The sequence below is a fragment of the Macrobrachium rosenbergii genome, chromosome 53 (assembly GCF_040412425.1).
Source record: "Macrobrachium rosenbergii isolate ZJJX-2024 chromosome 53, ASM4041242v1, whole genome shotgun sequence".
Lineage (NCBI taxonomy): Eukaryota > Metazoa > Arthropoda > Malacostraca > Decapoda > Palaemonidae > Macrobrachium > Macrobrachium rosenbergii.
The window spans coordinates 27,063,322-27,090,608 of NC_089793.1; the positions used below are offsets into that span (position 1 = coordinate 27,063,322).

A 27,287-nucleotide genomic window follows, 5' to 3' on the forward strand; every position below is an offset into this window, starting at 1 on the left:
AAAACACTGTAAAAATACTTATACCCGAGTATTTTAGTTTTATCACAAAAAGTGCATTTATTCATGAAAATTATATGAAAATACAGTAATTAGTGAATATTTCTCGGCGAAAAATACCGCGAATGGGCGAATTTTCCGCGAATGATGGCTAGATATGTTCCACAGAGAAACCCGCGAATGCGTGAGTCCGCGAACCATGAGAACATGAATACGGGGGCTTTACTGTAGATTAAACTTCTTGTTGGACTGTAGCATTTAAACCAAAAGATTGCCATTTTGAAGTAATTTGATTTCATCTTCAAACTGCTCATTCTTGTTTGACCCATGGATATTCAATATACCTCTTTGCAGGAAATGCAAGATCCTCTGATACTTAATGTCAATACTGTATCCAATTTTCAACCAACAGTGAATGACAGGTTTTGGAAACCACAAGGTAATTTTGTCCAAATGCTCATAGATTTCAGTTATAAAATACATGTGCTTGCAGTTTATTAAATATCTACATTACACTGAAATTCCCCTTGGGGCAGCTGTAAAAAAGTTGGGAAATTGAACTTTGGGATCTGGTTAAACTACATAATATTAAACGAAAACAAAATTGACAATGATGACCTGTGTTAATATAATGGAGAACATCAGTGGGAAATCATAGCTATGTATGCATCTGCAAATAAATGCAAGTTCACCTGGTAGTAACTTTGGTTGGCAAACTTTTCTCTGAGTTGCCACTGCCACTGAACGAAGTAGCAATGGTTAGCATTTATCGTACTCCATTGGATAGAATTCCTGATTCTTTTTATTATACTATCTGCTGGTGATAATTGCATCTTCATATAGTTTATTCTCTGTCCTTTTTGTGGGAGGTACCTTCTTGCCTATTATTCTTCTGACTGAATGGTTCCTACCGCTTTTATCATATACCCAAATCACCTCTGGTTTTAAGATCTCAGTCTTGTTCATTCCTAAGCTAAGTAACATTGTGATGATCTGGCTTGATAATGATTAAGCATTATTCATTTTAGGAAGCATTCATAATATCTGAAGTATAGAAGATCAAGAAACCATTGATAAAAAGTGTTTATCAAAGGGCAAAATAAAAATCATAAGTTATAAATTTGCATAGAGAAAAATTACTGTTAGAGAAGTGATTAAAAATATCATTGCTGTGAAAGAGGGTGACTCTACAAGATAGAACAATATTTACTGCCGTATTCTTTCTATTACTCTTAAATCAAGGGTACATCCCATTAAATGTGTCAGTGTTATCTCCCATCCTTGTATCTTCCATTTGTAAACAGGTAAATAGATGAAACTAGGTGTTTTAGTTTTTGCGCTGTGAAAAGATGGAATGAACTACCATGAACTTTTCATCCTCCTTTATGGTTAAAAATTTAATAAGAAAATTATATATATTTAATTATAAAAACATCCTTCCAAAACCTCTATCCAGCACTTTCTAGGTCTCTATCTTCTACCTCCTAACACCCCTTCAGTCCACCACTTTATAATCTGCATTCTTTCCACATGTCCAAACCATCTCTACACACACTGATCCACTATTTCATCTATGCTAACTTGCTGACTGTTTGTCTCATTTATATTCAATATTCATACTTCGTGTTCACAAAGGAGATTGGCTGATCCAGAGAGAAAAATATGATCTGAATGTTTTCAAGGCTGTAAACATTTGATTCCAGAACTGCTTAAATGGGTAGAAATAAGGTAATTTTTTTTGTGCCGTAATGTAGATACTTTTTTTTATATAATAAGTGTCAAAGCAATAGTCCACAGTTCAAGCTATCATCTAGTCCCACGGGGTTACAACTTGCAAAAACAATTTTTACAAATTGAAATTTCTAAACTAGGTAATTTTCAACGCTAAAGAAAAAAGCAATCTTTTTAATTTTCATGGAAATGTGTATTTAAATGGTGAATAAAAAAAAAAAGGGGGTTTACAAAATGAGATGTCAGGTGTTCACACTCCTATATTAGCGACTGCAAAATCTTCGCTGATTGGCAAGAAGAAGAGAGACCCAGATGATTGCAGGAAAACAACAACAATGGCGCAGCTAGACCCTGACGACTTTGGGAAACTACAAGTAATATATGACGTAATTTCACTGTCTCATATTGCATGATATAAAGGCACGCAAAACCCTTATGCACTTTAATTTTTGTCCGATTTTTTTAGTGGATTTTACTTTGCTAATGTTATTAAAGGCTTCCAAGGCCAATCAAGCTTGTCAAGTGTCGTAGGTTGCCAAGGCCTATGCCTATTCAGGTCGAAGTAAGCTGAACATGTTAATTCAGCTGTAAAGCTCGGACCTAAAGCTTTGTGGTATTGTGTTGGCCACTACTGTTTGGGCAGTGGTTTTCATGAGCTTCCCAACGCCCAGTTACACTATATAAAATTAGATTTTCGCGTTTTCCTGTTAGCTAACGTAAAGGGTGAATTATAAAGCCGAGTTAGTGTAAGGCATTAGTTTAAGTTAATTTTAAACCTATATGACTACCCAACACCTAGGCCTATTTAACATCAATGGATGAATGATGCTTTTGGCATTTTCCTAATAGGTAATGTAAAGGGCAAATTATTTATAAACGAGATAGCCTAGTCTTAGGCATTAATTAAAGTTACTTTTAAACCTGTATTCGTTTACATAGGCCAAGCAAGTTTTGCTGATAAGGTTTGATATGATTTGGATGGAATCCAACATTCATCTCCTCTTAGATGAACCACAGTGTGAAAGTGGAGTATAGGCTGTGGGTGGGGAACACAAATTTTAGTTAGAATAAGGATCCATTCAACCCTAACCCTTTCGAACTTGGCCTAACCTGACTTGACATAGCCTATGGGCTGTAGGCTAAATCATCTATGAAAGTACATGTTATCTTTAGCTTCAATAACCAGAATAAACAGCTGAGATTGTTGGGGTCTACGGAACCCTACTGTGGGGATCACTTTACTAATAGTGGATGACAAAAGCCAATAAAAAAGAGGAGAGTGAACATGGCGTGTATAGTCCATGCTCAGAAAACTGATAACCATGAAAGTGTGTTGTGAATATTTATGTTCAGAGTCTTTTGTTATTACTATGATAATAGAGTAAGTTTGGTATAAAACAATTATATTTTTGCATGGGTGTATTATCATATAAAACAAAAATTTTTTTATAGGAAATTCTTCCCAAATATCTAAGCCATTAGGGAGGCTACAGAAGTTTTACTGGAATCCTCAACTTTGTCAGGTTATTCGTTCATGGTACCTTGTATTGAAGTTGCCAGATGTAGGCTATTAATAGGTCAGTTCTTTTCATAAAGAGCCAGCTTTAAGAGACAACATAGAATTGTGGCAAAGTTGTCTTTTTAACTACCTGATAATCAGTCAAAATCCCTTTTTCCTAATAGGCTAATGGTTGCTACACTAAATTTCAGGCTAACTGATTTGTTTATTTCAGTTAGTGGTTATTAGTTTGTGGGTCCTGCAATTACCGAAAGACTGGTATTTTATTTTGACCCTTGATTAGCTGCTGGGCATTTTATTTAAGATTTTTATATAATAGCTTATTCTCTGTTGGGTAAAGCTAACGTCATTAAACATTACATGTAATATATGAATAATGTATTTTTGCTTTTGTAACACTTGTTTTAATTGCTAGCATAGGTTGCTGATTTGTGGACCAAACCCGTATTCTTTATTTTTATTTGCTTTCTGTTAAAGTATTTCCATATTTTATGTAACTGGCTGAGTTGCCAATTTCCCTTTTCTCAGTTAGAACAACTACCATAATTCAGTTTGCTGTAAAGCCTTTAGTTTACATTTTCAGCTTTAACATCCTGTATTTTCAGACATTGAAATACCTTTTCACATTTGTGTAAATGGAATGTGATATTGTGCATGTACATCACTGCATTTTGTGATACCAAACTGTTACTTTGTGGTGATTTAGTTTTCTTAAGAGCTAATCACAAGTTAAACCTAGCTCTCTATGAAGTCTTCAGTTTAAAGGTCCCCACGTTTTGTTTTCTGTTAAATTTTGCTGTTGGTCCAGGTATCTTTTGAATTTTATGCTATTATCATAATTCTTTTCCTTATTTAGTGTTGTAGTCCTTGTGAGCTGTACTACTGACTTTGCTACACATGGTAGTGAAGGCTCTGCAGCATCCTTTCAACTTTCAGCTTTTTTATTTTGTTCCATTTATTGTTTGTTTGCCTCCCTTTGTTCTCTTCCCTTCTAGATGTGTGGCGTAATATTCTTGATAAAGTATTGCTTAGCTATAATGATAACTATATTACATGATAATAATATTAATGGTAATGAAATAATCAAATTAATTGATATTATTGTGCATTTTATATTATTTGGAATGACCCTTACCTTCTGTTAAAGTTAGCTTTATCTTCGTGCCATTTGGTGCAATCGGCATTTTAAGAAAATCAAAATATGCTTGGCTAACTTGCTAGGATTGTCAGGACTGTCTTTGTATTCATCTGTTTCCCACCAGATTGTGCTGGAATGCATACATTCTGTCATGTTTCTTCATGCCATCGTGATATACATTTGGTCATGGTCGGCTATAGACTATATTTTGATGATTTCTCACTAATTTCTCCTGTACGGTATTATAAATTGTTTTCTGTTTTTTGCTTTAGGCCATCTCTAACAAGCAGAAATGAAAACAGGCTGTATAGGAAAGAGTTAGTGAAAACCGATCGTTTGGGTTTTGCCAATATCACGTAGCCTATGTTAGCAGCAATTTTAGACTTGCTTCCCAGGCTCTAGTGTGGTTTTCTTGATATGTAAATTATGAGTGTTTGATGAGAGGATGTAAATTTTTGTGACGTATCGGAAGATGTTAAAGGTGATAGTTCACGTAGACAATTAGGGCACACCAGCAGCCAACTCAGTTTCTTCCTTTTGCTTTTAGGTGTTGCTTCTCCTCCTTCATTGGACTGCCTGATAGCCTAGGTTAATTCCTCTCTCATTCTGCACTGCCTCCTTTTGCGCCCTACGTGGTTCAGGAGAAAAATAATATAATTGACTTATATTCTTTTATTAATTAGGTTTGATTGAAATATTAGGGCCAAAATTGCCCTCCCTCCAGTTTTCGGCCTTTTTTGATTTCCCTCATGAGAGAGAAGTTGTCGGAGCCTTGGATTCTGTCTGTAGCCTGCCCTTCAGACTGCCATGTGTCATTTAGTTGTCGTCTCTGATGGGGAATGAAGGCATGTCTGAGGACTAAGGTTCTGTGTCTTCGACAACTCTCTCTCGCTGTTTTTTCCAGTTCAGTGTCGACTCCGAGCTGCCGCACAGCTACCAGTCGGATGGGTTCTGTTGTTTGACTTGCATTAGTCAGCTCCTGTGTTGCCAACTGTGACCTGATAGCTGCTTAACATATTGGTTTTCTCCTCTAAGTCGGTAACACTGGCTGATTCCCATAACATCCCTTGGAAAGTGTATTGTGGTGTAGGTGGTCGGTAGTGTTAGAATTTCAGACATTTTATGTTTGCCTCAATAGTTCTGAGCCACGTGTCAGTTCTGCTGTTTTCTTTTTCCCCCAGCATCGTCCCCAAGCGGACAGTAACCCTCCCTCCTCTTACTCAGTTTTTTTCTCTGCCGTCTCGTATTGGTCACCTTGTGACAATTATTCTTTTTCGTATAGCGGCTCGTTCTTTCCGCCACTTACTTATCTAGAGTGAATTAGCTTGGTGTTAGTCAACTTCTGCTTTTTAGTATTGACCTCTTGGATGCCTTCGCAGTTATGTGATGACGTCATGCAAGAACCCTCCGTCCAGTATTTACTCTGGCATGCCGTGACGTCTTTACTGATGGGTTTCGCCGTTCAGACTTAGGTGTTTTAACCGAGAGTTGTTTGATTCTCCTTTAGTTTTTGAGCGGTGCATAGCTTGCTTTGTTCCGTTTTCACATCCTTTCACCGAAGATGATTCTTTTAACTGGCCCCGTTTAGTTTTCTTATACCTCAGCTCCTGTTAAAATGAATAAGAAGTTACACTGATTATGGTAGGCTGTGTTATCATGAAGTGGAGTCTTTGGGAAATGGATTATCAGTTGAAGAGAAACAGAAATTGTTTAGTGTTATTAACTCTGCACATAACTCGAGGAGTGTTTTGTGATCTCAACTGTGCTTGTAGCGTGAGCCTTTTATTCTAGCTTTTGGATGCCACTCTATCTGTTTCCAGTTTTGAAGCTGCTTAGAGATGAAATAGGACTTGCTTACGATATATGTTTGTCATCACCTGCTGTTCAACTTCCAGTTTCAAACTCTGGGACCTAGGAACAAAGACTCCTGGTAAGTAATTTACTATCTAGTTCTACTTCAGTAGAGTTCTGGCTCACATTCTCAGTGGAGAAATTTTACACATGAAACCTTAACTGGAGTTTTGAACTCCAGTTGAAGTAGGCTGTGCAGATCCTCAGTAAGCTGTATGCAGTGTTTTCAGAAGTGTCTGGCAAAGGGTCAGGTAGCTCATTTGGTGGTGATGGTTCTCAGGGAAGGATACTTGGTACTTTTTGTTATATTTTACCCTATCAACTTCCTATTATCCTTCTTTCCAAACTCTTCACGCAGAAAAGTTAAAAGTTTGGCAGTGTAGTTTTGCCAGTTTTTATGCAACAAGGACATCGAGCCATGGGCATGTCCTTTCTCAACAAGTTTATTATTTTATACTCCCTTTTCGGGGAGTCTTTCAGTTTGGTCCTGGTGGCTTTTTGGAAGGACAAAGGATAAGTTCTGCCGACATGTAGGACACATACTTCCCTTTCCCGGTACTGTACTCCTTCCATTGAAGTATAGTATTCTCCTGGGTGTTAAAGTTTTAGCAGTATGGATTCATCTGCTTGGTATCAGAGTACTGTAGTTTTCCTATATTTGGATGACTAGTTTGTTTCACACCAATTTGTTTTTTGTTGAGAATTATGTTTTATGCTTAACCTTAGGAGTGGACATTTTATTCAGTGTTGACTGTCTATGCTTTTCTGACCCAGACAGTTGTTTATCTGAAGTTGAGGATCAGCTATCTCTTCTTAGAAGTTTTTTCCTACAAATAAAAAGTTAACAGTTTTCTACCACTGTTGAGAACTACTGTATAGAGGCAGATTAAAAGGCCATTCTGAGTAACATTTGATGTCAGGAAGTGGAAGTGTAAACTACAGCTCTTGGCAGTTTAGAATAGCCCTATCCAAGTCTCAATTTGTACATAAGTCAAGAAGGGGACAAATCAAGATATTTGTTCAGAGGTCAGCAACATCATTCCATTCCTTGTTTTGTTCTAGGGCAAGGTCTCCAATCAGATAGTTTCCTCTTCCTGAAGTTTGCCAGAAGTTGTGAAACCTTTTGGGATACCTAAACACCCATCTGTTCACGATTGCCCAGAACACTACACTACCAAGTTTCTGCCCTCCATACCAGGATCCTCAGGCATTTATTGGTGCCGATAAAGCGATTTATTGGTGCTCACGATGTCATGAACACCATTTATTACCATAATTATCTGCTATTTTCGGATACTGGCGCTCGGCCAGGAACGGAACCCCTGCTGTTAACTGGGAGCTGCCTGTAATCATCATGACTTCTGTACCACAAACATGTCTTTACTTCCTTTAAAATCACCTTCTAGGGAAGGTTTTCTTGCAGCTCGGCGGAGTTGTAACTATTTTTGCCTCATTTTTTGCAGATGTTCAATTTTAGCATGTGTTAAGCCCTTGGTCCTATTTTTGCGGCAGGGACTCTTTCTCCTGAACCAAATATGATAGTAGCTTTGGCTTTCCAGCTTATCGTTAGTTGTTAGGAAGCCCGCTATTGAATTTTGGGAGCATGAAGGTACACATTGGTGTATAGGAGCGCACCTTTATATATGAAATAGTAATTATCTTTAGTTTTGGACTGTTGTTATGGGCTTTCGACTCAGGCACAGGAGTTAAGTTACGTATACTGTAGTTTAACCAGACCACTGAGCTGATTAACAGCTCTCCTAGGGCTGGCCCGAAGGATTAGATTTATTTTACTTGGCTAAGAACCAATTGGTTACCTAGCAACGGGACCTACAGCTTATTGTGGAATCCGAACCACATTATAACGAGAAATGAATTTCTATCACCAGAAATAAATTCCCGTAATTCTTCATTGGCCGGTCAGAGAATGGAACGCGGGACCAGCAGAGTGCTAGCTGAGAATGATACCCACCCGTCCAACGAGGAACAGGCACAGGAGTCACCAGTATTTTATGAGATAGAGTAATTTTTTTCCCTGTAAGGATCCTCTGACAAGTCTCGCTATGAGGACCTTACACCCTGCTGTGGTTCCAACGTCTGGTGACAGTATTTGCCAGTAAGGGTCTCCTTTAAATTAAAAGCTTTTAGTGTGCTTGGCTGAACTCTGTTTCTCTGGCTACACTAACACGCCATCCTCATTCAGTGTGGTAATCAGCTAACTTACTTACCTACTATTAAAGTGGAAACACACCCAGCCTCCCCACATCTTAGTGGTTGGTTATTAAGAAATATGACAGAACGTAAACATTCCAGCACCATCTGGTGGGAAACAGATAACTAAAAAGACAGTCCTAGTGAGTTAGCCAAGCATTTTTTTTTTTTTAATGCCGATCACACCAAACAGTGCAAAGATAAAGCTAACTTTAACACTAGGTAAGTATCCAAATAATTAATTTTACCATGAAAATTATTGTTTCCTCAAGTATTATAATTATTGCCTCTGTGCCACCATTTATTACTGCCGAAACCCTTTTAGATTATCATCTTTTAGGTTTTAACTGATGGGCTTGAGAGACAATAGCCATGACTTTTGTGCATTAGTGCAGATAAGATAATGAATTGTAATTTTTAAACATATAGAGCTGTTTTTATCAGGTTTAGGCTATCCCTAAGGATATTTCTGGTAAATGTGAGTGACAAAGTTGCTTATTTCCTCTACAGAATCAACTGCTTGAGCTAAGAGAGAAGAATTACTCCTTGGAGGATGCTCTTCGTAAAAATAAAAAAGGTATGTTACATCTTAGTGATGATTAATGCTTTTGCAAACAAAGTTTATTTACATTGTGTCCACTGATGATGCCTTGGCATTGTTTCTTAATGTAATACTTGTTGCTAAAGTCTTTGTGACCAGCCTCAAGGTAGTATATTTTAATGGAGCACCAACCATTGGTTTATGATAGCATATGTCAGTCCCTCAGTGAAAAGAAGACAAGATGAAGAGGTCTTCTGGTTTATATAGAAGCATGTGATTCCCTTTTGCATGAATATTCTGAGGATAGCCAAGGAAGAGTTATTCCTTTTGTTTGGCCAAGATGTCCCACATGACATCTGTCACTGAATATACGTTATTACAGACCCATTAATTATGAATGTGCTGAATTCCACCAACTCCTGAAGCCTTTTGGGACACCTATGTAAATCTCATTCTGTTATTGAAGACATTTTGCCTAAAGTATCAGGCAGTTATTTTGGACCTCCTTATCTCTTCTCTGATATCCATGATCTTTTTAGAATCCTTCTCAAGGCATTAGTATTGGGGAGTGTGAGTTATAGAATGCTGTTGATATACACACAGTTTTGGAACCCTTCATTACAAGAAGAGCAGAGTTTACTTTTGGTTGAAGTTTAAGGTATTAGTTAACGGCAGGTATTTAAAACTTGGTAGAACTATAGGGTAGCTCCGCGTCACCGACGGCACTATAACTTGACTTTTTCTACAGTTTTTTGGTTGCTAATTATGAATTTACCTTTCATTTTTGGCGCTCAAGTCTAATTAACCTGTAATTAACTCCCAAAGTCCATCCAACAAAGGGGTTTCCATACTGCCGATCTTCACAAGACAGAGCACGGGTACGTCTGTTTTGAATGGTTCATATCCCGTCCGGCAAGTGCAATAACTTGTTAACGATGGTACCCAACTTCCCCGGCCAATACTAAACACGGTGAAGGACATTCCATTTGGCCGACAACAAACAGATGCACCGCCAGTATCAGAACCCCTAAAAGTGTAGAAAAAACCAGTTGAAAAGTTAAAAACAGGCACGGAGCTAATATATAGAATTACCTAAAACTTAAAGAAGTACACTTAATTGTCATGAAACTGTATGGTTTGATGATTCCTTTTAGCTTATGCCATGTAAACAACCCCATGTTTAAAACTGATGCATACCCATTGAAATAAAACTGATGCATACCCATTGAAACACAGGAGTATTTTCCTGTGCTTTGGACATGCTCTCTAGTTACAACTCTAAACTAGTAGTACAGTATACCACGTTTGTCTATGGTTGGTTCAGCAAGTGGTCCAGATCAGTTAACTTTCCTTTTGTTCCTGTGTTATGGTTTGGTTTGATTTCCTTTATTTTAGATTGCAGTATTTGCTTCATATTTTACTTAAAAGTTGGATAGTTAATAGAGATATAGTTTTAAAAATGTATGTTTTTTATATGTTGTCAGGATTGGTTGATGCTGAAACAAGGCTTCGTATCTTAGAAGATGAGAACAGTAGATACCAGAAAGTCATCCAGACATCAAAGAAGCATTCTGAAGTTGAGTTAATGATTCGTGATAATAGCTACCTCCGCAATAAACTTCGTGACCAAGAGGAGGATTTTCGATTACAAAATAATACATTACTTCAAGAACTCTCAAGGGTTAGTACTCTATCAACAGTATGTATTGTAGTCGTCATGCTGTTTTATACATAATGACGAAGATGGAATTTTCCCGTACAATATTAGCTGTAACGATAATGCAGTACATGTTTTGATAGGTAAAAGAAAAAGTTTTGCTCAGGATTATCACAATACAGTATTGTGCCTGGCAAAAATAATACAACAAGTATTCATTTCAATGGGCATGGTTCTAGTAGATGTTGGCTAATCAACAGAGGGAAGTATAATGAAAGTGGTGTATTCTCTTAATATTTTTAGATGCATATTGCCTTATTAAGTATCACTCATTCATTTTTTGCATACATTACTTGTAAAATTTCAGTGTCATAATAATAGACCCAAATTTTTGTATAGGGATCAACTGACTGGCAAATTTAGTTACAGTTCATGGATTTGTAAGTGAAAGAAAGAACTTAGTTTATAAGTCTGTCATATGAAGTACTTTTTATCTAAAATATTTAATCAGTCATGGAAACTTGTCATATGAAGTACATTTTCTCTAAAATATTTAATTGATCATGGAAACTTACTTTTTTAACTAATGTAGAATTTTGCTTCAGCATTTCACTGTATTTGTTAATTGCCTATGTGACCCTTTACTATGTATAGTTTGCACATGTCCTGTCTTTTATTTTCCTTTAGTTGGTTGGAGAAAATGAGAGGTATGAAAGACAAATCAAATTGCTGTGTGGTAACCAGACCATTGATGATACTCCGGATGGTGACCATGGCTGCACAGATGATTCCAAAGAGGTATGTTTTACAAGTAACTCCTTGAAAATGGTAGAGATTTTGTTTGTTTGTTAGCTATGAAATAATGGAGAATATTTCCACTCCATGTTGAAGTATACAGTAGTTACTTACAAAATATTAACCAATTTTTGCCAGCCTAAAGCACAGCAGTAGCAATAATCACTACAGAATTTAAGATATAGTACTAAAAACAGTAAACAGGGTCAGGCAAACTTTAGGAACTGGGAGTATGTACTCCTGATCACACAGAATAGAAGTACAGTAAACTAATATGCATGCAAAAAGAGAGAGATGAATTGGAAAACTTGCAAATGCGAGTGCAGATGTAAATTCACTGGAGAAGAAGGCGGAATCTGTCAACCCACGTGACCCAGGGTAGCGTTAGGATTGTAAAACGTAGGTTTGTATGTTGGGAAAAATGCATATTTCTTTTTAATTTGGTATTTTCACAAGTAAATGCTAGAGATTTTATTAATATTTTAATTTGGTATTTTCACAAGTAAATGTTAGATTCTTTATCAGTATTACAAATTTATGCCTTCATCAAAATGTTGAATGCAAACTTTTTAAAGAAATTAATATAGAACTATCTAGGGCCAGCAAACACATACCCCAATTGTGTTTGTGTGTGTTTTTTTTTTATTAATATCCATAATTTTCTAAGATCTTTAGCTAGAATAACAAACAAAGTTACCTGGAAATCAAAAGTTGATCTCAAAGTATGGTAAAGGTCATGGTATCCAGTTGTCTTCGGACTAATGGTGAGATAGGTAAGTGAAAGATTTGGATACCCGAGACTACCTGGTAACCTATGGGAGGAACAAAATATGCCATCTTTATTTCACTTTTCATCTTAACAATCTTTTCCACCTTAAATCAGTTCCATTTTAACTTATTTCCATTCCTAAATGACATACATCATAATTAGTTTGTAAAACATTACAAGTAATCTCATGAAAAACATAGCATATGATAAGTTAGGCTAATTGATTTAGACTAGGTTTGGCCCACATTCAATCAAACTGCTATTCATACTCAATTCTGTTCAGTTATCTTTACACAAATGCACAGGAAAAGAGAATGCATAACTAACAAATAATGTAGACTAATAAGTTGTAAAATCAAAATGTAGAGTTTATAAGAGCAACTTATGTTGTCAAAAAATATGGTATAGGCATGGACACGTACGCACAAACTGTTGACAGCTGTTTTTGCAAGTGGTATGGCTTTGGAACCAGCCCTGTGTCTAAATTGAAACAAGCACTGTTTTCATTATTAATGAAGAGGGTATTATACAATAAAATCAAATAAAGTTTAAAACTAATTTATGATAACCTTGAGAAAATCTTCAGTAAAAATTATTGTCATTACAGTAGCTGTTCTTGCAAAATAGTTAGCTTACAGATGTTCTGTCTGAGCTTGGAATGATTCAGCCTGGAATAATCAGGAAGACTTGGCACTTGCAGAATAGCTGTTTTACAAGAATTGTTGGTATCATTGTGTACAAATGATGAGTTTCTATAGGCTGTTTTAAGTTACAGTTTTAAGCTATTTGTCTTACTGTGTAGTATATGCACAGTACATATTTGTTAGTGCTTACTTACGTTTCAAGTTTAGACTTGGCTTTGCAAAGCTTTGTATTTGTCAAGAACAGTGCATTTTGATGATCTGTACACAACACAAGCTGTAATTTTTGTCCTTTAGTTATTGTTTTGAACTCTAAACTCTAATATTTCATTGTATAAAACATTTGTTTGGTAATGGTTATGCCTTCTTTATTCCCTTTTGGGTATTGTATAAAATTTTAGAATTTTCATTGTGTCAGGTTGAAAATGCACACATGTAGCCTAAGACAAGCAAGGTTTAAAATACACGCATAGCCTAAGACAAGCACTAGGTGCCAGTATAGTAAATTTAGGCATTGGCTGGACTTTTTACCCAGTTTATATTGGTGATGATGCTACTTTGAAAACTTAAAACTACTACAGCACTGACATTAAATGTTATTTGATTCATCTTATACTGTTCAGTATATTGGAAAGTTTGCTTGAAATTGTAGAAAATCTCACACATTGCCCGAGTAGTGAGTGAGTTGACCTTGTACCAAAAAGAATAAAAAAATAAAATCCTTCAATACTGTATTTCTGATTATATCAGAATCAGAACAAAGAGTATGCAGTTAGTTAAAAAGAATTATAGGGAAAGTAATTTCTTTATTATTTTACTAATGAAGCAAGTGGAGTAAGTACTGGACTGCTTATTATTTTTATTGTTAATTTTATTCTATTGGAACTACTGTAATTATGTGGTTACAGTAGTTACCTTTGGTGTTCTTGTAAGAACAGATCTATTGTGAATTGGTCTTTTTTCATGTAAGTTTTTATATTTTATTTCAGGTTTTACGTTTAAGATTAGAACTAACAAATATGGAGAAGAAACTCCATGAAAGTGAAACGCGCCTGCAATCAGAAACTACGACCCTTAAAGAAAAGATATCTGCCCTTAATGTCCAGGTCACTCAATTGAGGAATGTCTTGAAAACTCATTCTATACCAATGTAAGTATAACTGCACTTCCTTATGCTGAGAATGTGGGCTACTGGTTTCAGTATATTTGTTGAACCTCTGTGTGCAGTGCTTAGTTATGGGTAAGGGAGATCATATTTTCTTATAAAATTTCATCTTCTCCTTAATTATATGTCAGAGTTCTTTATTTTAGTTTTGGTACTTGATTTTAATTTTGAAAATTATACAAAAGTTAAAACCAGTAATTGCAGAAGCTTAACTTGAGTAAACCAAGGCCTCATTTATATGCTGAGTTTTCACAGTACTCCTTCTTCTAGATTCTCCTTCCATAGGTAACTTAGTATGTAATGAATTGGAACACTTGATAGTTTTGTTATTTGAGCCAAAGTGAGAAATTTTGAATTTAATTTTCTGAGTCTTATCCCCATTCCCCAGCACCTCTAGAAGTCTTATTTCTCTGTACTTTTTACACTAATGCAACATAGGTAAGCTGATCAGAGACAACCCCCACCTGCTTTTCACTTTGTTTCACTTTGTTTGGAATTATGTACAGCCCTCCATAGGGATAATTCCCTCTCTGGCAGGCCCTTGTATGCTTTCAAAATAAGGTGCTTCATATATTTTATAATTGTCTTTCAGTGTTTTCTCGTCAGTATCGTAGCTCCTAAGGGATAGGACAGTCTTTAGTTCTTTTTTTAAATTTGCTTTCTTCTTGTTAAATTGCATGGGAGATTATTATTCAAAGCCATGATCCATATTATTATTCACCTTTGACACATTCTTTATATACTGTGCACTTATTGCCATCATTTGTTTTATGTTTAGTATCACTATGAGCTTTCTTTACACAGTTTTTACACTTTAAGATGTTGCTAGTACATTCATTTGATTTGTGATTTTCAGTACATCTAGGGCAAGCTTGGTCATTTCTACAATTTGCTGTGCTGTGACCAAATTCCTGACGCATATAGCATTGATAGGGCATGTAACGGTCGAATACTTAGCAACGACTATACAGTGTACACAGTTTGTCACCTCTATCATAGATAGCCTTTCGTATTTATGGTGTGTATTTGATGATACAGTTTATATTCGTCATCTTTGGCGATCATTTCCTTTACAATTTTCAGGTTGTCATTTTCAGAAATGAGGCTACCTATCCATGAATTTTTCTTTACAATGTTATCGACAATGTCATCTTTATCCTTCGGGACACTTAGACTACTGTTATTTTGGATTAAGTTACCCTTCTCATTTACTGATATATTGTTGGACATTCTGAATCTCCATATTTGGCACCCTTTTCTAAGTTTTTTCCTTTCTGGAAATCTTACAAATAAGGTCCATCTCTTGTTGTTTTAACCTGTTCAGCTGGCTCCATTTATTTTACTCATAATTTGTCGCTTTTCATTAGCTGCTGTGCTCTCTTCGTTTGTAGATTTGACCAGAAGCACTTTTTTTGTCTTTAGTGATTCAGCATAAGTTTTTTCCATGTTTGTCATGGTCTTTACGTCTTTATCAACATTATGAATCTTGTTTTGGATTTCATTTATGTTGATCATTTTGTCACTAGTTTTCTGAGCTGAATCCTGAAACAGCTTTGTTATAATCTCTGTGTTTTCTTTTATTTCTTCAAGTTCATCTTCAATGAGTTTTTTGTGTGTTCTTTGTTCAGGCCTCTTGCAGTTATTACAGATGTACCATATGTTATCACTACGGGCGTGGGTGTATCTGACTCATGTCTTTCAGGAACATTCATAATGAAACCATACGTCACATATTTCATAGCAAGTTCCTTCTTCATTAACTTCCTCAGAGCAATGTCTGCAGGTTGCTGACTCTCTCTCGATTTGGGTTGACACATCCTTTTCTAGTATTTTATTTAGTGTTCCATCTTTACATGCTGCTTTGATAATTATGAGATAATGTTCGTATGATGATTTGATCTTCCCTATACTTGATTTAATTTCTACAGTATTTATTTTCTCTTTTTCTTTTCCTTCCTCTTCCTCATATTCACTTTGAACATTGTGCAAGTCAGGCACTTTTCACAGAGCATTTCACAGACACATCCTACCCGCACGAAAGCTACTCAAATATAAATGGTGGTCACAAAATTTCACCAGTTTTCAGCCCCCCAGGGACTCTCCTAACCTTTTCTTGTCAGAATCCCCCAGTTGTCATTTATTCTCTTCTTTTGTTGTCTTTTCAAGTACAGACACGACCCTACTTACAAACGAGTTACATTCCGCATGGCTGTTTGTATGTTGAATTGTTTGAAAGTAGTTTACTGTACTCTTCAAGTCTATTTAAGTGCAGTATGATATAAAATCAATACAGTACTTACATTTTTTCATCCTAAAACACAATACACAGTACATACAGTATTGTATGTACAGAATAGGTGCGCAAAACAAAATTTTGAACTTACGGGTGGCAAAGGGGAGTGCTCTGAATACAATTTTAATTTGCAGTCCATTTGTTTGTATCTTTGATGTTTGTAAGTTGAATGTTGTCAGTAGGATGGTATCTCTATTGTCTCAGTTGCTCCATCAATTCATGATTTTATGCTGCTGTTAAGAAGTTCAAGAACAATTTTCATGGGTCCTTATTTTTTTCCCTTTTCAGAGATGAAGGTGAAATAAATATTGGTTGTGGTGATGGAGTCAGTTTCAAGAAACTTGCGCTGCATGATGATGACGGCTTGGAAAGTGACATGGAGAGGCCAAATGGTAAGGGGGATAGGGCATTCAGCATGGGCTTTCTAAAAATACTGTATTTGCCATCATATAAGTAGGATCACAATTGCATAAGCTAAGTCTGGAAAAATCAAAATACTGGTACTCACTTATTTCTTTGATCTTCAGTCTTGTAAATGAGTTTTACTACACTCTAAAAAAATAGTGATTGTGGTGAGGTTCTGTCAGAAATTTATTAGGAGGCATAAACTTATTTAAATAATTTTCTAGTAATTTTTAAATTTTCAGAAACTCTGCAGCAATATCAGGAAAGAACTAGTCAGTTACAGTGTGAGGTTGAAAGGATAAATAACCAACTAAGGGAGGAGCAGGAAAAGATCTCAAGTTTAATGACTGACAAAGGGAAGTTGGAAGAGGATTTGAGACAAGCTAATGAAAGGTATTTGTTTGAGTAGTTGTCATTAGAAATGAATGAAAATTACCTTGGAACAGTAATAAAAAAAAAGGGAATTTCAAAATAAATAAGGACTCGGTTAGCATTTAAGTTTACAACAGCCTTTTAACTTTTTAGATGCTTGTATAATATGTAATTATTTTCATTTTTTACAGAGGTGACATTGATGAGATTCAGAAACTGTTAGAAGTTGCAAAGAATGATTTGATTCAGTCAGAATCTTTATTGAAAGAGAAGACCAGTTATTGTGAGAATCTCCTGAAGGAATTAGAAGAAGCAAATCAGTCTCGTGAAAGTGCATCTAAGAAACTTCAAGAGGTTGAAGCTGTACTGTCAGAAAAGGAAGATAGATTTAAAGGTGTTGTACTCGCTGAATTTTCTTAGTTTTGTTTTGGTAGCTATTGGTACAGTCATTAGTAGTATGTAGTGTAATAGCTTCATCTCACTGGAGTTTTTGGTATTATTTCTGTAAAATTCAAATGTTTTGTTACTTATGGTTTTGTCATCAATGATCAGGTGACACTTAATATTTATTTTTGTGGCTCTCTTTCTGTAAACTTATAACCCTAGGTCTTAAATGCATCACTATCATCACAAATAAAGCAAAGTAGCACTTAATAATATTTACTGATGCCAGTGAACATGTATGATACGTGTAAATATCCAGCTGATATAACCAATTTGAAGCCAAATCACTTCCACGTGCATCATCCTGACTTGTAATTTTCCAGTCTAGTTATTAATGTTCTCATCTTCTCCAGTGTTTTTTCTATTTCTTGTATTTGTCATGAGTGATTAATTTTAATTTGATTTTTTTTGTAAAAAGAAAACTGCTCCTTCCACAGACTTGGAGGAAAAAGTAAATGCCTTAGCTCTGGAGAAGACTGAGCTTATATCTGAAAAAGAAGCAACTAACAAGAAAGTAGATGAATTTCAAGAAGAACTTGCAAGATTTAATGAAGAGTTGGAATCTCAGCAGAATACACTTAATGAACAAACAAAGGTTAGTGTTATGAAAATGTGGCTAACATATTGAATAGTTCAAATTCTTATTCGGTTATTTGAAAAATTTAATAACTGTATTTTGAAGGTGAAGTAGAGAACCTGTGTCTCTTTCATAGTACTAAACATAACAGTGTTTTTTGTGAGAATGTCCTTTTGCGAGGCATTTATATGGCAGTCACTAAAGCCTGTTCACTTGTCACATACTTCCAACAAGTGCAGTGGAAGTCTAGTTACTTGGACTGATATTTAAGTTTGAAAGATATGAGGTTTTGTTACACACCACGAACCCTGTCCGAGATTAGTTTCCTGCTCTCAAGCGAATTCATCTATTGACACTTGGTATAATTTTCACCAGACATAGAACTATCTTTCTGGGCACTACTTGCTGTGAATGCTTTGCATGGTAAAATTGTTTGTCCTCGGGATATTTGACAGTTTAGAAATACAGAATGACAGTTTTCTGGATTTAGTTTTGTGGAAATTTTTTTTACATTTTCACTTTTGATGCACCATTTGATTTCTTAAATTTTGCAAAAGGGCAAAATTTTTTATCATCACTTCAATCTTGGTTTGACTTGACTTACGTTATGTTCTGTTTTCCAGCTTGCAGAAAGTAGAAAGCTTCTAATGGATGAAATGAAAGAACACATGGAAGAAGAGAGACAGTCTCACAAGATGGAACTTGAAAAAATGTTTAATAAACATAAGGAAGAGCTCAGTCAGACAGCTAGTGAAAATCATCAGCTTAAGGTATTACTTCATCAATGATCCTTTGAATGGGAGGCATACATGGTAATTAGTATATACAACATGACTTTGTTGAAAATTAAATTTACCCTCATATTAACCTGACCTAGTTTTGTTTATCAAACTGAATAACCTTACAGGACAACCTCGAGGAGATCAGTGGGAGAACTAAAGATTTGGAAGAGAAAGTTGAAGCTTGTAGTCTTGAAAAATCTCATCTGGAGGAAAAGATCAGCAAACTCTCTGAGGAACTAGAAGAAGAAAAGAAATTAACACAAGAGGAAACCAACAGAGTTACTGCAGAAAAGATTCAGGAAATGGATGAAATAAAGCAGAAGTTTGATGATGAGAAAACAGTAAGTGGGAGACCTTCTCAAAAGATACCTACTATTAGGTTATTAAGCTCTGCAGTTTTCAGTTGAAACTGTTATAGTGCTCACTGCACATCTTGGAATTACTGTAATGTTAATATATAGTATATATACTAATACAGTATACTAATATTAATATATTTATATATACTATTTTCAGGATCTTTTGACCCAACTTGAGATAAGTAACATTCAGAGACAAGAACTTGAAGAATCTGTTGAAGCACTGAAAAGAAAGGTTTGTTTATTCATATAAGGTTGTTGACATTCTCTGATTATTATTTTTGTTGATTGACAGATTCCCATTCTGTTGATGTAAGGTGTTCTCAAATTTTTGAAAATCAGTAATCTTGAAGTGTGATTTGGTAACGTTGTAGTAGACAAAACGATTGCATCAGTGACTCATTGTCATTATACATGTAATAATTAAGGGATCTTGTGATTATCTTTTGCTCTAGGTCGCTGATGGTGAAGAAGAACAACGTATACATGAGCGCAAAGGCCTCACATTGCTAAAAGACCTGAAGAAACAGCTAGCTGTTGAACGGAAAAGGGCAGACCGTCTCCAGGAAAAGCTCAGTCAGTTGCTTACAGATCCAGCACAGTTAACAGCAATAACAAGTATGTATTTATTACTTCTTATTATTTTTCTTTTGTCGCCGTCAAAATTACAAATGTAACTTAGCTTGAGAGTCATCATCTATTGAGGTGTCGTTCTCAACCAAGAGGAAATGCCAGAGCAAGTAAATCCAGTTCTGTAGTTGGTGCAGTGAGAGAGACATTGATTTAATTGACTTCACTGTTCCATTGATTATGGATTTCCTTTGTTTTCTTTGGCATCTACCAGAAGTCATTGGTCTCTTCCATCAGGTGTTTACTTTGGCTCTCTTGCTGGTATTTGAGGTTTGTAGGCTATAAATAAATTCTTCAGGAGAGATGAAGAGGCTTTTCCAGGATGTCGAAAAAAAGGAATGCATAAATCTCCTAACTGGGACCTTTCTTTCATCCTCAGAAGTTCTGCAAAGTCTTTTTGTAATCCACTTAGAGAGGTTCATTGCTGGATCTCAAACTGAAAACTCATTCTACATGTTTTTGCACTTCTGAAATAGGTCAGTGAAATTTGTGTGCTATCTGGAAAGGTCACACACTTAAGAGGTTGGACATCAGTGGGAATGTCTTTAGCACCTGGGGCTAAAGAACTAGCAGTTCTCAGTTATTCCTCTCTACAGGACAGTGAAGGAGTCAAGTTACTTAAAATATATTTTCATATAATGGTCAAGGCTTGAGAACCCACAGTTGCATGTATGATGGCAGAGCACAGCAAGTAAGAGTGAGGGTTCCAGGAAATCAAAGCCCTCTTCACTGTTGCTTTTAAATGCAATGGGGTGGTGTCCTCTTTATCATTGTAGGTATCTGCCATTGCCTATCCATTTTTGCTGTTTTCTAATTTATGACATGTCTTGTGCAAATGGCTGGATTTACAGTAGTCTGAATTGGTGTTCACTTAACAAGGACAAGCACCTTCCTTGAGACATTATGGGGCCCATTCGCACTATAAATAACCTTTTTAGTCACAGAGCCTTGGTACCTGATTCTTTTTAGACCTCAATTGCTCTCTGGGATCCTACTTTATATGGAAGCACTGTAAGTCACTCTTATCAGTTATTTAATTGATGGGTTGGAATGAAACAGAACTGAAGTTTTATATAAAAAAAGCTAATTTGTTTTTTCATATAAACCCTTCAATCATGCAATAACTTACCTCATCCCAGCTCCATGAACTTTGGTGGCTCATTTCCAAACTTCCCTAAATATGAGGCAAGTGAGTAATACATACTTGTTGTTCCTGGTGATGCCTACATCATTATATACCATTCCACTTTTGTGTAGTTGACAAAAAGTTGTGAGGCTGGGACATTCAAGAACACAAATGTGGGCAAATATGTTATTGTGGGGTTTGTATGAAAAAAATTAGTTTTGTGTTATCAAAATTGTTTCTTGTCAAACATTTGAATACTCAGTGACCTCGCAGTGGCGTAGGCATCAGTATAGCCTGATTACTTTCCAGTAGCTCCATGTCTGTCCCTCTCCTCATATTTGAGCATAATAGTGACTGCCAACACCTTGTTTCCTTATCTCATTTCACTCTTCACGATTTTCTGTCAGAAAGCAAAGTAAATTTACCACTTTGTGTATTAGGTAGGTGCTCCAAACATCCCCTTGCTTTTTGTATGCAGATAACATACTTTTTGGCACTATACCACTTGTGCTGCCAAAAACCTCTGCCTTCTGCTGTCTAAAATTTGTTGAAGTATTTTCCATAATTAATTGGGTTAACTTGACCACTTATGAAAAAACTATGAACTCACATGGAAGCCTGAGTACAAGATCTGTCTCTTGGGAAATGAAATACATAATCAGAAGTGCAGTATAATGGCAGTTACATGAACTGTTTAATTCTGATCATACTTGTATTATATTTGTTGCTGTCATGTTCTTGCATAGTGATCCTTTTGTGGACTTTGAAAGGCATTGGACATTTGTTTAACTTACTTTTCTGCTCTGAATGAAATTATGGATATTTCAAACAAATGCTGCAATGTTGTGTTAAAGCTTTTTTATGTCAAGTTTTAAATTGCTGTTCTAATTACAGCCATGTCAGAAGCAGGTGATGATGTTAGTAGTGTATCATCTTGGTCTATGGTGTCAGGTGAACCTCGGGACTCTTCCACCAGAGAAAACAGTATAATTGTTTCACCCCAGGTATGTGTCCATACATCTGTGTTTAAACATGTAGGCATATGTAATTGGGAGGAGAACATGAAAATACAGTGAAAGGACAGAAAGGGCAATATATATAAGGAAAGGAAGGAAATGAATAAGACTATAACAATATTGCATTGAGATATCTGATCTTACCACATTAGTTACACACATAAACATAAGAGGGAGCAGAGCAGTAAAAAAATTGACTTTGAATGCATTTAGACATGTACTTCTTTTAAACTTGGTAGGGGTCACCACCACCTGGCTTGGTAACTGAGGAAACTGCGTCTCTTGTCAACCGCGTTACTGATCTTCAACAACAAAAATGGCAGTTAGAGGAGAGAATAACCCATTTGGAATCATCTTCAGCAGCTATGGCTGAGGATATCTTGAAAAAATCTGCAATAATTCAGCATTATTGCATGAACAGGGGTTCAGGTAAGGTCGTTTTTATTTATTACTATATAGTAAAATAGACAAAAACTGGTTACTAAAGTAGAGGTAAGTATAAAGGTATAGAGAAATTTTATTGTTTGAAGATTATTATGTATTACTGTGATGACAAATGTGCCTTGTGTGGGAAAGGCACAGCTTTGTATTTTAGAAGCTGATAGTATGAAAGATTTCCCAACAGTTGGAATGATAAACTTGAAGTATACCAGGTAGAGAGCAAGTGAGTAAGGATGAAGTGGTTCTCTGGCAAGAGAGAAAGCATTTGATTTTATTTGTCATGAACTTTGACAATAGTAGTTCCAAACATGAAATCAGTACTCCATACCATGTTGATGAAGTCCGCATAAATCCGGAGGAGCTTTTCCAGAACTGTAAATGGAAGACACACTGGATGAGAACTGATGTGAGACGAGAGGCTGGAAATGAGTGGAGTGTTGTTGAAATAGAGCACAGGAAATACATGAATGGTGGAACTTCACATATAAATTTTTGCACTGCTTGTAGGCGATGATCATGATGATGGTGACTTATATGTAGATCATGGTTGATTTTCCTGATCTTTTTGGACCTGTAATGAAGTACTTATATTTAAGCTCATGATTTATAGTCATGGTAATTCTTAACAGTTGGTATTGCAATTGTTTAAGAGCATTGAACAAGATTCAGTTGTCAAACCTGGGAAAAAAGTATAAATGGCAAATGACTCTAGGAAAGAATATGGCAGTAGAGTAACCACTAGAGTTAAATTTGTGGATGATGATTGTGAATTCATCCATGCAGGGTTGGTGTTTGGTATGTGAGGAAGAATATTCAGAAAAGTAGTGGATATGGAAGTAGCAGGATGAAGACCAGTAGGAAGGCCTGGCAGTCATGGAGAAAGGTCATAGATGAAGACCTGGACCAGATTGGGAATTTAGGCAATAAGGGCACATGACAGAAGCTTGGAGAGAACACATTTCGTGTTAACCTCATAAAGCAAAATCTTGATGTACTGTATTAATGTTAATGATGATGAGGATTAATGGTTTAGATCAGAAGAAATAATTTATAGCAGCAGTTAGAAGCTCGTTGCAAGAATCTTGAAATATTTGTTTGGTTGTTAAGGTGTTGTAACATGAAAAGTGAATTAAAACTGGAACTGCACAATTTATTGTTATGGCTTAAATTGTCATTTTCCTCCGAAGGCTCCTCTACTCCAACGTCACCTGTACCTCCGGCCCTTGGAGAAAAATTGAATGTGCGTAGGATGCTGGAACTTATACGTGGTGGAGGGGGAGAGGAATCTGTCAGAGAAATAAATCGACGATTACAAGGTCTCTTAGAAGAAACACTTTCCAAGAATATCCAGTTGCATCAAGATGTAGAGAATCTTTCGCAACAGGTGCATCAGTTATCAAAACTGGCAGCTGAAAAAGCAGAAAGTTAAAAAAGATTCCTCATCTCTCAGGTGCAGGAGGTTATTCATCTGAGTAAGTTTTTGAAGACCTGAAGTGTTACAGTTTCTTCTTTGCCAGACTGATTGAATTGGTCATGACATAGTATAACTTTGTTGTTCAGTGATGTTTAGTCCATTAATCTCATAATATTTAGCTTAGCAATAGAGCTGAATATTTTTATGCAAATAAGGTTGGTAGTTCATTTAGTAGCTGCTGTTGTATTATAAAATAAAAGTGGATATTTTTGGGAATTTTGTTGCAATTTGAGTCACACAGAGTTGTATTGCTAATGAAGTGCAATACGTTTGTGATACCTTTCATTTAAGGAACTTTTAGTCTTGTTAAATTTATAACGAGCAATTTTTGATGCCTAAGTTGTTTCAAGGTTGACTGTCATGATGGGATTTTGAATTTCCATCTGTCCCGTTAAAATCTGATGATAGGTTGAGTGATAAATTGGTTTTCTTGCAAGCAGTCACTTTAATGAAAGTTTAATTGTGAAGTATCAAGGCTGGTAATGTTTTTTTGTGATGTCTTTTTATTTGTAGACTTTTAACTAAGTACTAGCAGTGGTGCAGAGACTTTAAAATATAAAGTATTCATCTGTTTATTAACAGTGATATTAATATAAGTAATGATAATCATAACACGTAATAAACAATGATAAAAATAATAAGATTGGTAAGGTTTACAAATCTGACTAGAGGGAAAGTGAACTTGAGAGACTGCTGCATATTTTAATGTGTTCCTGTGAAGAATCAAAGTGCTTTTGTGAGAAAACTTTTATATTCAGGAGTATCTGTTTTAAGCCATTTGCTAATCACTGTATACTTTACCTATATCTGATAGTAATATAATAATCTGTGCTTGTTTTTGGATTGTACTGCTACATGTAAGCTGGAAGCTACTTATTTTGAGACCTAGTGGGAAGTTGGAAACAGTGAGCAACATTTATTTGGCTGTAAACGTGATCACAGGTGAATTATACAGATAGTGAAATTTACTTGTTGTTTAGGATGAGGTGCTTTTTATTCATTCTGTACTGCTGAAGTATAGATACATGTTTTATTGTCATCAGTTTAATGGAAGATGAGTTACATTGGGAATACTGTATAATGATGGAAAATCTTTGGCTCATGAGATGGCAGCCCATGAATGTTAGACAATTTTTGCGAGGGTGTTTTTTGTGTAGTGAAATTGTATATTAATATTTTTTTATCTAGTAGTTCGTTGGTTTTACTTATGTAATCGGGCACTCACCTCTCAAGCCAAAAGTAATAATCGGGCACTCACCTCTCAAGCCAAAAGTAACTTAATTTTTGCTCTTACTCCTCTTATTCCCCATGAGTGGAAATTCATTGCTATTACAACTGTTATCAGCCAGTTTAGCTAATGTATAGTAAGGCAATGATTATATGTAAGTAGTATTTTTCATGTGTGTTGGTAAAACCATACTTAATGGACAAAGTTTTAGATCTGCATCTTATCTGAAGAGTGTAATGATTGCTGCTTTTCCTTCTGGGAATATTTACGTGTTTTCCCTCTGTACAGTTTGAATTATTGAAGAAAATACAAACTTTGATGTCAGTTGTTGTGTATTATATGATAAATTGCTCCTGCAATTTATTTTTAGTTCTTCTCAATATTTAAATTGGTTCCCTCAAGCAACCAAATATGTTTGAAGTCAGCAAGTGATATTTTAGGAGAACTTACTTTTAAGTTGTATATGGTTGTTTTTTCATACGTACAGTAGGTTTTATTTTGACACACAATTTTAAGAGGCCAGTTGAAAGGGCAACCCATTGCCCATATCTATCCAAGGCCAAAAGAAAGTATGGAAGAGAAGGGGGGATGGAAAAAGATGTGAACCCCATGTGAAGAGGAAGACTTGAGATGATAGCTTAAAAAGATTTGAGTAGTGAATTGTGTAGAAAGTTAGAAGCTCATACTTGTTGCTTTAGATCTTGCAGTTCAGGTTTAGGATTTCTGCATTGTAGCGTACTGCAAGAGTAATAGGTTGAAGTGTTCATTAATTTTAAGCATTTTTAGTCTTTTCATGCTATTTGGATTAACTGCTATTCCTTTTGGGTTCTTTTAGCTGATTAAAGTTTTTACAGTTAACAGGTTGTGTCTACTTGAACATTTTCAAGTTTAGTCTCTTCTCAAAAATTTTGTTCATATGATATGTGGTCTGTAAAAGTGGAAGCTAGTGGCAAATGAATTACTAGGTCAGCCCATCATTAATTCTTTTTTAGCACAACGTTCAGTATAGTACTAGTATGGAGGTGGCATTTTCAAAATAATCTTGATTTTTGTATGTATGAACTGAAATAAAAAAACTCTCTTCATTGTTTGTTAGTTACAGTTTCCATTACGCTGAAGTATAATTATTTGTGTTTTGAAAATGGAGGCTAAAGAAACTTACATCTTGATATACCTTTAATTGAAAGAGACCTTATACTGTGGTAGGTATGGTTCCCCAGTTTGAAGGTTATGAAATGCTATTATGGAATTTCTTTTTGGGTGCTAGGGTGAGGGTATGAATTGGTGATTGTTATTGTTCAAATGTTCTCAAGACTAGCTAAAAATAGTCCATCTGGGTTTAAATAAGTAGAAAGGGGCTAGACAATTTCAGCTTTGCAAAGTAGTATAGTAATCATGCAAAACTAGATGCAGTGAGTAATTAAGTACTGTGGAAGTGATTTTGATAACATATTTTGAGAGCGAGTGTAGGGTACGTGTAAATTTACAAAAATTAGGCAGTCTTTTTAAGGTAAATGGAAAAGTTATTCAGTTTTCTCAAGGTGTTGCTTGACAACTTGGTGTGTTAATTTGTATTCCTAAGAAACATAGGATGTTTTTTGAGAGACAGGATCCATAATTTTATAGCTAATTGGCTTTTGGTATTGCAGTAAGGAGGGTAAGTCGATTTGGAGTGGAGAGTGTACTGTAAGGTTGTTTTATGTCTGAGATGTAACTTGAAGGATCGAGTGTAATGGTTAGGCTATCAGTTGCAAAACTATAATGATGCTGTGCTTTCATATAATTTATAGTGCAATTTCATGGTTGATTGTGTTCAGTTTTAGTACTAAAAATGAACTTGGTGGCTGTGCAAGTTAATTCGCTATTTTGAATTAGGCATAGACATTGGTATTTGTGTACAGTGAGGATATTCTATATTGTTGTGAATTAAAGGGTTATTGTGATATATCCATTTTATTAATATTGTATATGTATATATATTCTCAACTAAAAAATATTATTTTATTTTTTATATTTCCCTAATGATAATGATAATGAAATAATTTCATTTTATGTTAATATTGTAATAATTTATACGCAGTATATAATGTGAGATTCTAACGAAATAAAATAATTCCCCATGTAA

General features: G+C 35.5%; 1 protein-coding gene across 2 annotated transcripts; it reads left to right on the forward strand.

Annotated features, from left to right (window-relative positions):
• Window positions 1–1,971: 1,971 nt before the first annotated feature.
• LOC136834380 (GRIP1-associated protein 1-like) lies at window positions 1,972–27,287 on the forward strand. Of its 2 annotated transcripts, none has more exons than XM_067096938.1 (16): window positions 1,972–2,102; window positions 8,958–9,024; window positions 10,473–10,669; window positions 11,333–11,443; window positions 13,840–14,000; window positions 16,597–16,700; window positions 16,956–17,106; window positions 17,277–17,479; window positions 17,967–18,124; window positions 18,730–18,876; window positions 19,014–19,229; window positions 19,405–19,482; window positions 19,703–19,865; window positions 21,898–22,007; window positions 22,259–22,448; window positions 23,648–27,287. In XM_067096938.1, the coding sequence occupies exons 1-16, from the start codon at window positions 2,064–2,066 to the stop codon at window positions 23,887–23,889; spliced, it is 2,337 nt and encodes a 778-aa protein (XP_066953039.1). In that variant the 5' UTR covers window positions 1,972–2,063; the 3' UTR covers window positions 23,890–27,287. The 2 variants fall into 2 exon arrangements, with proteins under 2 accessions (XP_066953039.1, XP_066953038.1); XM_067096937.1 differs by having other exon boundaries at window positions 2,035–2,114.

What these genes read in the sequence shown, in the direction of transcription:
- LOC136834380 (XM_067096937.1), top strand. Translation starts at nt 2,064, where the DNA reads ATGGCGCAGCTAGACCCTGACGACTTTGGGAAACTACAAGTAATATAT. An exon ending in TACTTCAAGAACTCTCAAGG is followed by an intron (nt 10,670 to 11,332) that starts GTTAGTACTCTA and finishes ATTTTCCTTTAG; the next exon opens with TTGGTTGGAGAAAATGAGAG. An exon ending in AGTTTGATGATGAGAAAACA is followed by an intron (nt 19,230 to 19,404) that starts GTAAGTGGGAGA and finishes TACTATTTTCAG; the next exon opens with GATCTTTTGACCCAACTTGA.